This window comes from Centroberyx affinis, unplaced genomic scaffold, assembly GCF_046629955.1.
Source record: "Centroberyx affinis isolate AG114_WGS23_722 - 3 ecotype Tasmania unplaced genomic scaffold, CSIRO-AGI_Caff_v1 ptg003356l_1, whole genome shotgun sequence".
In the NCBI taxonomy this organism is placed as follows: Eukaryota; Metazoa; Chordata; class Actinopteri; order Beryciformes; family Berycidae; genus Centroberyx; species Centroberyx affinis.
Window position 1 is genome coordinate 1 of NW_027281350.1, and position 13,216 is coordinate 13,216.

General features: G+C 45.2%; 1 protein-coding gene across 1 annotated transcript; it reads left to right on the plus strand.

Moving 5' to 3' along the window:
* Nucleotides 1–3,537: 3,537 nt before the first annotated feature.
* Nucleotides 3,538–5,794, plus strand: LOC139660638 (diacylglycerol kinase gamma). The gene is made up of 3 exons (XM_071538833.1): nt 3,538–3,634; nt 4,706–4,766; nt 5,675–5,794. The coding sequence occupies exons 1-3, from the start codon at nt 3,564–3,566 to the stop codon at nt 5,771–5,773; spliced, it is 231 nt and encodes a 76-aa protein (XP_071394934.1). The 5' UTR covers nt 3,538–3,563; the 3' UTR covers nt 5,774–5,794.
* The last annotated feature ends 7,422 nt before the right edge of the window (nt 5,795–13,216 follow it).

Consider the following 13,216-nt stretch of genomic DNA (forward strand, 5'->3'; position numbering starts at 1 on the left):
AGTGAGGTGAGAATCAGCATGGTGGGCTACTCTGCCATCAGGCTCTCTCACTGGGACACGGGCAGAACGGCATGCCCATGTTTGGTATGAGGAGGAAGTAGAGGTGTATGAGTGGCCGTGCAAGGGAGGGGGATTTATAGATTCATTAGTGCAACAGGAAAAGGCTGTCTGAACAATACTGTTACAAAATCCTAAAATAGGATATGTCAACACTCACTGGAAATTTTTACATTTTCTAAGCAAAAGGAGAATGTGTTTCATTCTGCCGCTACAGGTTTTCATAGACTTAAAATCTCCCCAGAGTTTTTAGCTGCAGGAAAACAACAGACCGCCTCCATCCTTACATATTCCTTTTAATTCCCATCTGTCACGTACATCCATTGTGTCACTAGTCCCCCTTCTTAATCCCTTAGTCTCCAAATGTCCAGTTTGTTCTTAATGGATGCCCAATCCTATTATTATTTCTTGGAAAGCCCTGCAGAGGCGGAGAGATGCGGATTGGGAATATGCGTCCATGCGCCTGTGCAGTAGCATGCGGTCCGCAGGCCCAAGGGGGGGATGGAGCAGAGATTGGAGTGACGGGGAACTCAAAGTCCCAAAACTGATCGGCCATGTTTAGGTTACTCTGGGGCAGAATCGTCCCTGTTGCCCTGGCAAAACAGACACAAACAAGAGAAATATTTACAGAGGAGAGAAATATCCTTCCCCACTGTGCGTGTGTCTGTCTGTGTAACGAGGATGACACCCACTCTCTGCATTTCCTCCCTTGCATTTCCTCCCTTGCTGATGAGAGGGCATCCGGTGTATCAGAGTGAGATGGGGTTGGGGTCAACATTGGTGGTGTTTGTCCCGCTGGGAAGGGTATTACAAGCCCAACAAATCACAAAACAAGCCACATTCAGTTTGTTCTTGCTACCTTGTCAAACTTGTATTTTGTTTAGCATTGTCACAAATGTGCACTTACATGTTGACACATTATTATTTATGCAATAGTGCAGTAGTGGAGAAAACTGCAAAGTAAAACCTACTGTACATTCCCTTTGCAAAGCTCCACATAATGTTTTAAGCTAGCACTATACATTGTACAATAATAATGTTTAATTCAGTATGTCATAGTTTACTGGGATAGTCAGTGCATTTTATTGCTTACCCTCATGAGGACTTGCGCACTAATGCATGCGCCCCACGCATTTTATTCTTAAGTGGACGTACAAACTTAAGTACACAACACTACATTTAGCGATTTAAAATGTTTGTTCCCCATTCTGCTCTGACATTTTCTGTTGAATTGTCATCTGAAATATTAAAGAGTGCCAGTGACTCACTAGCAAACTTATCCCCATATAAACCTTGATCATCTTCAAAGCTAGGCACGAAATGGCAACAGTCTTTAAACGCCACACACACAGGCACACACTCACACACACACACACACACACACACACACACACGCATGCTTGCACACAAACACACACAACATATCCAATTTATGTGATAACTGACTGGAATGTTGCTCAGCTGCTGTACATGTTTAGTGTGGACAGATATAGGAGAGAAAAGACCTTATTTCCTAAATTAATCTTGTATCCCAAAGGATGATAGGCAATTGAACTACTTGGTATGCTTTACTCTATTTGACAGGCTACAACGTCAATGAATGTGTTGCGAAACTCTTGTGCAAGAAAGTTTACAACAGGGAAAGGAACAACCACAGGATAAGATAAACCCAGAATTTAATTGATAATCTCATGTCACTGTCTCTTGCCTATAATCCTCGCATGCAAGTGTGAGAAATCACCACACAGACAGGAAAGCCTAGTCATGAGCCCTGTGTTGCATCAGGCCCTTGCAAAAGACATCTCGTCCCTGGAGTAAAGCGAGAACACGCGACAGTTTCCTGTTTGTAGTTTGAAACAAAGCCAACAGGCTACGTGAGGTCAGGCAACGTTGGGAAATTATTAACACTGTTTACACTGCAACAGACAGACGGGCCTGCAGCCTATAGCTCCAGTCAAAACAGCCAACGCTGCCAGTCCTAGCTTGTCTGGGCTAGGAAGAGCTATGGCAACGAGACCCTTGGGGAATGGCTCGACCGGTTCCCTGGGTGCCTCTCACCCCGTCTTTGTTTCCTCCTGTACTGACGCAAACTCTGGTATGGGCAGCATCAGCCATTAGGTCTATTGGGTATTCATATTTCTTTTACCCATGTGGAACGTGCAGATTGAGAGAGATAGACAAGGTTAATTACAAGAAAACTGATTCACAATTTGGAGAGTGGCACCTCCAGTGTGCTATTAATTTAGGGACTGGAAGGATTCATTCATCAGCTTATCTGTCTGGATGGATGGAAACCTTGAGAGGAGCCATTCTCTCAGACTCTCTTTGGCAAGTCAGATGTAGCCACACAGCTCTGTGATTCTTCACCCAAGTCAGACAAACAGGCAGTCAGGGGAGAGCCAGGGCTTTTTGTGTGCATGAAATGGGGCTGGGATATGTTTAGGTGTTCAGCTGGCACCAGCCTGCCTGCCTGTCTGTGTTAATCAACTCTCAGAGCCCCACACTAACCTGCATGATTAGCCCTGGAATATGGATTACAGAGGCAGAGAATTAACCCCAGTCATTCCAGGTCTAATTTAGTGTGTGCAACTAGTCCGACATTGTCCAACGTGTAATCATAGGATCCAATAATAAAAACCGCTGTTAAACTACACCGAAAGTGAGCCGCACATCTTTGTTGCTGTGACCATGTTTGGTCAGGATGAGATCTGTGCAGGACCACAGTGCGGTAGTTTGAAAGGGTTGACACCGAGACAGTAGTATGAGCTGGCGGGGGCTTGGCTACTGTTGTAGCAGCTCACAAATTATCACATTGGCAGTGAAGAGGATGCATTTCTCAGAAGTCCCACTAAATAGCTCAATAATTCATGTTCACTGATCATTTGTAAAAGCTGTGAAGTTGTTATGAGGACATAAGCGCACATCTATCATTTCTTCAATAATATTAGGTCACTTATGAGCTGTGTCAAAACTGATATGTCAAGCGATACTGTCTATGACCTTTCCGATGATGTCTGGAAATATTGATGGAAACGCTGAATTTAGCAAACAGAGAGAGAACAAAAAGGACAATTTGTAGATTAGAAGGTAGCAAGGAAGGCTGATCTGTAGAAAGAGTTGACAGTCTCTTGCAATTACAGTGAGCGATCCTCTCCTCTGCTTTGTGTTGTTTATCGGGGAGAGACAGGGAACGGAGGAGAGAGCGCATGCATGTGTGTCGGCTCATGCAAGCATGCATTTTCATATAAATTAGAGTGCGTGCAGACATATGGGCCAGTGAAACATGTATGAATAAGACATGCACAAAGGAATATGTTTGTGCCAGTTGTGCAGGTCATGGTTAAGAGAATAAATAAAGCACCACAGTCGGTCTAGTTTTCACCTCATCTAATGCACTGCTCTGACCCATGTGCAACTCTGTTCTCTCTCTCTATCTCTCCATCCCTCTCCATCCAGACCTGAGTGACCAGCTGTTGGAGGTGGTTGGTCTGGAAGGGGCCATAGAGATGGGACAGATCTACACGGGGCTGAAGAGCGCGGGCCGCAGACTGGCCCAGTGTGCCAGCGTCACCATCAGGTCAGAGAGCTCCCGACTCTCAGGCTGCTCCCTCCATCCCCTCCCACTTCCATCCATCTCCTCTATCACATCTATCTTTTATCATCTGCTGCCCCCACCACCCCTCCCTCTTTTCAACTTCTGATCTCTGTTCTCCATCCTTCGCTTCATCTGTCTCCTGTCACTCTCCTCCCTCCCTCTCTGTTCTCCTGCTCAGCCAACTGGGAAGTGTACTCGCTGCACCATTCTCTACGTGTGTGATCAAAAATGTATTCCTTCTGAGTGTGTTGTGCCTTTGACGCCTAAAACCCCTACAGTATCCAAGGGCTATCATGCCTGCACCTAATGAATGACATATTCCAACTGCAAACTAACTCAGCCGTTGGAGCCAGGCACAGACTGGCAATCACAGAATGACAAATGATCTGTCTGACAGGTCCAAGGGCACTGTGTCCACTTTTTGGTTCCGACACCATTTTTGTCCAAAGAAAGTGGTTTTAGTTCAGATGTTTTTGTTGCTCTTGTGAGGCTCGGGCCATTTAACATCCACAGTGAGCCAGTTACTGTACCGATTTAAAGAGGCAACATTTACAAGTTGTTCTCTCACCTGTTCAGCAAACTGCCCTTAATATTTTCCTAGAGCAGAATTAAAAGAGCATTCATCACAGTCATTCTCCCATACTGTGTTTCCCTTGCTGGAGAGACACGCATGAAAGGCTTAAACTAACTTTGTGTGTGTGTATGTGCGCGCCTGAACGCTTGTGTGTGTGTGTGTGTGTGTGTGTGTGTGTGTGTGTGTACAGTGGGTCTGTGAGTTTAAGGAGTGGGGGCCTGTCTGGGAATGGGTCTCATGGGAACAAAGGGTGCAGTGTTTGACCCTGTCCTGGGACAGTGTGAACAGGCCTCCCGTGCCTCGGAGGTGCGTGTGATCTGACCCCCGCTACCCCCACCCCACCCCACCCCACCCCACCCTACCCTCTCTCTCTCTCTCTCTCTCTCTCTCTCCCTCCCTCTCTCACTCTCTCTCTCACTCTCTCTATCTCTGCCAACCCCACCCCTTCCACCCCCCGTCCCTCTGCTTTCTCTTCACAGGACGTCCCGACTGCTGCCCATGCAGATCGATGGCGAGCCCTGGATGCAGCCCCCCTGCGCGGTGAGACTGAACATATTACCCTGCAGTATTTACAATCAGTCACTGATTCATCAACACAGGGTTTCTCAAACATTTTCATGTGAAGGACCCCCAAAGTGACACACTTTGGGCCCCGCAGACCCCCAAATTATAAGATTTATTATTGAGTTGTTTAATCAAGGACATAGGTTTAAACTATTCCTTATTTTACTCCTCCTCCTGGTGCCCCCTCAAGGACCCCACGTTGAGAACCACTGTCCTAAGAGCCCGATAATGTCTGCTTGAGGAGAGTCGGCACTGATTGTTGCAACTGTTTTTTTTATATTCTTTCCTCCTTTCCTGCCTCGGTTCCCTGTGCCTTTTTAATCTTCCACCTCCTCCTCACACCTCCAACCTTCCCTCAAACACTGTCATGCCACCTCATATCACAGACCGGCTATATCCTTTCCATAAAAAAGAGGAAATGAATCTCTTGAATCCATTCACATGCAGGGACAGAATATCTATCTATCTATCTATCTATCTATCTATCTATCTATCTATCTATCTATCTATCTATCTATCTATCTGTCTATATATCTATCTATCTATCTATCTATAACTATCTATCTCTTCATAGCATTTCAAATATTTCATCTCGTCATTTTAGACTTTTATGGGGGCGTTAGATGCGATGTTCTTTGGCGTACTGTGTGGGCTATTTTGCTTGCAAGGTCAGGATAGGCGGTTTTGCAGCAATGTGAAAAGCCAGGAAATGATGGTGAGGAGAACTGTTGGCCTGGCAAATGTGTCAAGAAATTCAGCTGTAATACTGAGAACAGTTCGTTTTAGAATCCCAATGCCTTGAATCTTACAAATAAGATGATTTTCAAGCCAGATGGACAAATCGTTCCTTCTTGTCTTACGTCCTTTCTGTCTGATTCTTACAGGTCAGGATCACACACAAGAACCAGGTCCCCATTTTACTGGGCCCGCCTCAGAAGACACCATTCTTTTTCTTCAAGAAACGCAACCGGAGCCGCGACTAGGAGACACACACATACACACACACACACACACACACACACACACACACACACACACACACACACACACACACACACCTGTCACCCATCAGCAGCTCCACCAGATGACTGGTACACTGTTCCCAGGGTGGAGTTTGGAACTGGGTGCTCATAAACAGCATCACATTGAGAAGAGGAACGTCGCTGAAGTCATTTCGCCCACAGACAGTTCACTCCCAGTGGGACCAACAATGATGGCACCCGAAATGAAACGACTCTCAGTATATTGACCAATTCCTGTGTAACCATCATCTTCTAGTTTCTCCACACCTCAGTCCCAGCCCCTTTGCAACAGCCAAACCTTGGTCCTCTCAGTCCAAGCCCCCCGCCCCTCTCGTCCTTCAGCCGTATACCAGTACCACACTGCCTGCTAAACACATTGCCAGCTTTTTGGTCCCTGGGGTACCCTCACAGTCTTTAAATGGAGAGAGCGTAAAGAAAGGGGATGGATAGCGAGATGGAAAATGGGTGGGGGGGTTGTTTAAAGAGAAAACAAGTCAGGGAAAAGAAGTAGGTTACAAGATGAGACGGCGAAGGAGAGATCGAACGGACTGGAGGGAGAAAGAGGAGAAGGAGCGAGAGGCGGAGTGCCTGGAAGTGAAAGCGGTGCGGTAGTAGCACTCGGCTGTTTACAAGGCCGGTGAGAAAGTGGAGTAAGATCCACCTCTTCGTGGAACCCGTATGAATAATGAAACAGTGATTGCTTGTAAGAGCGCTCACTCCCGGGCCTCCCCGCAGACCAGCAACACGGCACGGGCGAGGAGAGGAGCAGGAAAAGGCTCATCCATTATTGACCCGTTTCGTTTATGGGTTGATGGCAGCAGGGCGTAACACTGGCCTGGGACGGGGGGAAACATGCAGGGATTTTAGGCCCCTAGCATCAGTAGCCTACAAACAAGGATCTTGTAAACTGTATTTACAGACTCTGTAGATGATCTGGCAATAGACCTAAGGCAAAGGATGTCGCTTTCCAGCTGCCTGTAGTTATGGCTATCTAAAATCAGCTGTAAACTGACCAGAGACCAGATTGAAAGTAGGGATTGGAGACGCTGTGTTTCTGGTGTGTCTTGCATTCTGCGGGAACATATTGGATTTGAAAGGCAACCATCCGGATTGAATCAACAACAACTCCTGTCACCGAGCCGCCGCGCACCAGACATCCAAACCCCTGGCAGAGGACACTTCCAGCGGGTCAAGGATTGAAATAAATCCCCTCCAGGGTATAACAGCGGGGGCCCCGGGGGTTTTATTTACCAGCGCACCGACGGTGAAACTAAATTTACCGCTCTATTTCGGGGAGGATCTATCTATCCTCCTCTGAAACTCTATGCCTAATTACAGTGTCAAAACATCAACTCACAATGTCAAGTGTGCTGTCAGGGAGTGCAAAACCCAGGGCCTCGCCCCACTGCAGAGTGCCGGGCGTCTTCATTTCATTCATGTTTTTGCTTAACTTCACCGAATGTACTGTAGATGTGTCGATAATGGAACTAAGAGAAAATAAGAGGAATTGTGTTATCACCAGACAAGGTGGAGGAGATATAAATAGCGGAAAATAATAAATACTAGAGAATCATACAATCATAGTTCAGTGTTCATAGAGAATGTACCCAACATGAACATATTACTGTCCCAACAATATGGCAAAATATACTATATGTGCAGACACAGTATATGTATATTTCTGGAAAGTAGGTGTAGTGCACATATACACGCGAATGTGTTTTTAATATTATATCATTGTTATTAATGTGGAATTCTTAGCTTAGACTAGTATGGATCAGTATTCTTCAGCGGGTTGCCATGCAGTGGCTCACGTTGGAGCTGGTACAATCGCTCTCATACGCTCTTTCAAGGCAGTTTTCCACATTGCCTGATTCACATGAGCTTAGATCTAAATCGGGTGCTGTATCAACTTCTGACCGTCTCTCCTCAACTTGGCTCTTTCCTTGCCTGTGGAGGGAATCCAAGCGTGAGCTAAATCTGGCCAAAACATCAAATGCCACAAAATCATACAGAATCTTTGATCTTGATCGAAGCTGACATATGCACGCCGGTGTCTTCTAATCAGACTGAAGAGATCAAAAAGAATGTAAATGGGTCAGTGTTAAAGCAGCACAGGATCTATCTGATGTGAGTGAGACGCTTGGGAAAACTGTCTTGAGCCCTGCTGAAATGTATCTGTCTGCAGCGCAGGGCGGAGCAAGATGGGTGAGAGGTTCTAGTGGTACAAACTGAGCTCCACGATAGGGTGAGGCTTTGATGCCTTTATACCCTGGTTCCCTTTAAAACAGGCTGAGTCACCACTCTCGCACCCAGGCCCCATGAAAAGACACAGGACGTCCAGGGCATACGCATATAGCTATTTACCAGATACGATTCTGGGTTCCTGCAAACAGGATCAATATCATTCCAGAGATTGGGATGAAGTTCTTCAGGTTAGCTATATGCCAGTTTCATCCATTTGAATGGTTTATATTTAAATATACACTGCTGTAAATTCATAACATAAGGTATAACCCTGATAGTCCTCCAACATGGGAGGAATGTCACAAGACAACCAATACATCATGATCTCATACATCCCCCTTTAATTCGTAGTTGTCCCAATGGAGCCTGGGCGGCAAGACAACTCAGTGGGAAAAGAGTGCATGTTTACAGTTACTTTACATTTATTGAATGAATGATTTTAGACAGTTATATTATCAAGTGTACATATTTGTTTATAATATTTTATCTGAAGTTAACTTACACCACCGCATGCCTGCTGAAACAAAAGGAGAGTGAAAACGACTGCAGTTGAGGAAAGACCGCGCTCACTATTGCAACTCCTTTTCCCTCAAACTCTCACCTGTGGATCAGACTATTCAAACTTATTCTTTGCTTAAAATTCCATTTATCTGATATATTTATTTGTTGTGATTTTCATTTTTGGTAGCATGTTTATGATGCTGTGCAAGGAGAGGCAGCAGAGGAACTGTCCTGGTACATTAAAAACAAAAAAAACAGAAAGAAAGGTAGAAATTCCCAGATGAAGAGTCCACCGTCATAATATCTACTCGTGATTTACCATTGGATCAAGGGGCGCCAACATACACACCCACACAGAGCCTGTCAGACTCAATCCCCAACGTGTGTGTCACGACTCATGCCTAGTCCTGTCCTTCGGAGTGATCGATTGCCTTAACTAATGGAAGCGCTCTCTACTCACAGCTTTGAACCAGTAGATAGACACAGAGAACTATAATCAACCATAAGAGACGAACCAAGAAGACTTGAGGCCGTCGATACCTTGTAAACCAGTGTAGTTGTTTGTGTGGCAGGGTTTGTTCATGTATAATGTTATGTAAGTGAGTGAGCGGCAGAGGATGGCCCACCTCTTGTTACCGTGATGATAATGATGTGATGTGACAAGCTGAAACCACGCTGCCTCGGAGCTGACCTGTATTAGCAAGCAAGGGAGGTGATACCTGTGTCTATCTATATCTACGGGTCGGATTTCCCAAAGCATGTCATCTTTGATCTATATCTGCCACGTATTATCCTTCTGATAATTGACTGGATTTACTGGGTTTCAAAGCATTCAGAGCAACTTTACTTCTCTGGCTTAACTCTAATTAATGGAAAAATCCACCCTCGGATACTCTTACACGGTTATATATCATCAACCAATGCATTCCAGGAGTTATTTTGTGATGAAGTGTTGGAATTTACTTTTTTAGTGTGCCCACTTTCCCTCAACCTGCCTCGTCTACATTTCCCAGAATGCCTTGTGACAACCCCCAGAGAAAGGGCGTGAACTTGTTGCATTCAGCTGTGGGTTATACATATTGAACTTTATTGTAGGATAAACCCCTTGAGATGAATCATCTCGTTTTCAAGGGGGTCCTTAAAAAACACAAATACATCTACAATACAACAAACCGAAAGAAAATTACAGGTACACATAGACACGTACAAATACATATACAAAGGCTCCCATGCCCTCTCCACCCCCAACCATGCAGGTGGAGAGTGATCGCTGTAGTGGTTTTTTTTCCAGTCAAGAAAAGCGACAGTCCACGCCCCTTACTCAAAACGCAACGATGTCTTGTGGCTGCATTGCATTCTGGTCTATTGATTCTGAGGGACTGACAGCAAAATCTGACATTTACTCTTCATCTTGTAGATAGCTGAACAAATTCTGCAATTAAACCCCATTGTATCTGCACTGGAAATATCTCAATGTGACGTCAGGTTGTCTACGTTTGTACAGGAATAAGAAAAAGTCAGCACCAAACAACAAAATGGACCCAGGAATGCGAGGTACATCACCAATAGCTGTTTTATGTAACAGTGTTGAAGTGTTTTAAGGTGGATTTTTCCTTTAATTGTTACATATTACTGTGCAATTTTTAGTATTCAAGGTCCCGTTTCATATCACCACACAGCTCCACTTCAGCTCCTTCCTCAGTAATTATCTACACCCACATTAATCAGCATAATCACATAAAGAGATGGTCATCAGTTTCCATCTGCTCGCCCCCACGTGTAACTACCCCTCCCCCCCCAAAAAAAATCCCTGACCTTCGTGGGGTGGAGAGGGAGGGGGGGGGGGGCTTTGCTCATCCCTTCTAAAGAGGCAGAGGTGGTTTATCATTGCCTACCGTCCTGACAGTGTGATCCTATTCTTATCCTGGGACAGATTAGCAGTATTGAGTGACATCAGAGGCACAGATGCAGCAGAGCCCCGAATGCGTTGTCGTTCTATGTGTACGTTATCAAATCATAGACACAGAACTCACAGAGTGGACGTTCCTGCCCGAGTCACCGGGGGGCAGGGAGTCCCCAAAATCGGATACATATCACAGCAGTGTGTAAGCGTAGACTTTGAAGAGGTTCACTAACCGAGGCATGGCTTCAGGAGGATTACTGAGTGGGAAACAGATAATCATTGTATGTAACCATGAGCACAGCTAATCAAATTATCTGTGGGGATGTGTCTTATCTATCAGTTCTACTTCTGTGGTATGATGCCCCTATTCCCCCTCAGGGTCAGTATGGTATGGGACTTTCAGCCCACAGAGGGTCAAGGGCAGACAGAGTTGCCCGCGTCTGGGATGTGATTGGATGAAAGAGGTGAAGAATCAATATCTCCAGCCTCTGCAGTCTGCCCCGGTTCTGTCTGTATGTCATCCTCACTGTTTGTTAGCTGTTGGCATTTTGATGGACAAAAAGATTTATCAAATAAACAAAAGAGGTTGAATATGCATTTTGTCCCTTTTTCTTTAATCACGCAAACTAATGGCCACAGATTCTAGCCACGCTGGCACTCTTGGCTTTGTACTTAAACTGATTGGATTTGAATTAGATGCAACAGTTCAGAGCTTTTATGTTGATGATAAACAGTGGACTATTAAACTATATACTCCTGTTCTTTTAAAACAGTATCCTCACTCCTGATATGGTCAGAGTATGTTACATGGAGCGAGCCTTGACATAATATTCAGTCTGTTATCAGGGCCTGATAAAGCCATAGAAACCTGTTTTTTTTTTTTTATCTTTATTGTATCAATTGAACGTAAACACACATATCAACACTGATGATGTTAAAGTCTCAGATTCAGACAAGAGGGAGGAAATTTGTGAGGAGATTGATTAAGTGAACAAACGAGGAGACAATGGCAATGAGAAGAAAGCCACATTTCCCTGCACCCATAGTTCACTACTCACCTCACCCAGCCCTGAGGGACTTGGCTCCAGTGTACACACACACACACACACACACATTTACATTTTACCTTCTAGGCATTTAGCTGACACTCTGTCCCAGCCTGGTATAAAATTCTCCTTATGCAGCCATCTCAAAATCTGATACTGCAAGATTTATGTCTAAATATGAAAGAGCTTCTCAGAAATGTTTTGTCAGTGTCTTACTCCCAGCACAGGGTAATTAAAACCTTAAACAGGAATCTTTTTTTTTTTCTTTTCATTGACTCATGGAGTTAAAATGATCTCATCCGAAATCTCACCTGAAATCTCATCGGAGGCACAAGAGCAAACAAGCGCTGAAAACACATGATGTGTGCTATATTGTAACAGGGGGGAAAGTGTTTGTAGCTCTTGGTCATTTTTTCGACCGTGTGAGCGATTCGCTGCGTCCGCATGTGCTCCTGCTCATGCCTCACACACCCTCCTGGCCTTAATCTGTGGCCTGTAGCCTCCTGCAGGGCCAGCGAGAGCAGAGAGAGAGAGAGAGAGAATTAGGAAGAGGAGAGAAAATGTGGAGGCATAAAGGAGGCATAAAATTAGAAGAGAGGGAGAGAGAGAGAGAATAAAGGAAAGCATGGTTATACAACTGGGAGCCTCACAGAAGAGTCTGCCTTTGGCGAGGCGTCTTGAGTGCGGCTGCTAAGATAACAAGGCAAGAATTATCTCCCAATGCGCTATTAATAGCAGGCAAGTCACATCTCGTCCCTCTCTGGGAGAGCATCCTGCGCCCCGAGGCACTACTTTCCCATTTTAACCCTTTTTGAAATGTGCAAATTGACAGACATTTGCAAGCTAGGACAGACTGCCGACACACTCTGTTATAATGCTCTGATCCACTTATTTAGTGTGCTTCATCACAGTGGCTGTTGTTTGGTTGTAAGGCTTTGAAGACGGGGGTTCATGGACGGTCTAAGAATATCCATGATTTGAATTTCTGACAAATTGCCCCTATTCATACCGTTACTGATTATGTGTTGTAGATTTGGAAAACTTGGATGACTCCAACCAGCAAGGTGGGCATCTTGGTCCTACATAGGCCAGGGATCACGGTCCAGGGGTTTGTGGTACTGGGTCGAACAGTTTACCTTATGATTCCTTTGGATATCCATTAACTGTTATAATAATAGTTGTTATACAGGCAAGGTGTTTTTGAGGAGTAGCTGCCCCGCACCCCAGAGTCCTCACCTTGCTTGTTAAAGATCAGGATTAGCCCACATTGCACTGGGCAGCACTGATCTGGTTGTTGTGTCAGTGTCACACTGACCCAGTCCCTGAGCATAAGCCTGGTCAAAGGAACAGGAAACAGCCGCTTTAAATGTGGCCTCCACCCACCTCCTCTCCGGCCCTCCGGAGAAATAGAAAAGAAAAGGTATGTACACAAGCAGCGTGTCACCCATGCATGTGACACAGTTATTTCAGGAAAGAATGAAAATGGCAACACAATGTGTTCACTCTTCACACGCCTCCAACCTTGAGTGACCACCCACCACATCCGCATCAAGCAAGAGGTGCACCATACAATGAATCTGGGCTGCTGCTTTTAAATAGATATGTCCCTGCTTTTTAAAGGCCCCCCCCACCTCTCCCACCCACACACACACATGCACCGCTGAATACGATTGTCAATATTTTTATCCAGTCTAACTCCGGCCGCCC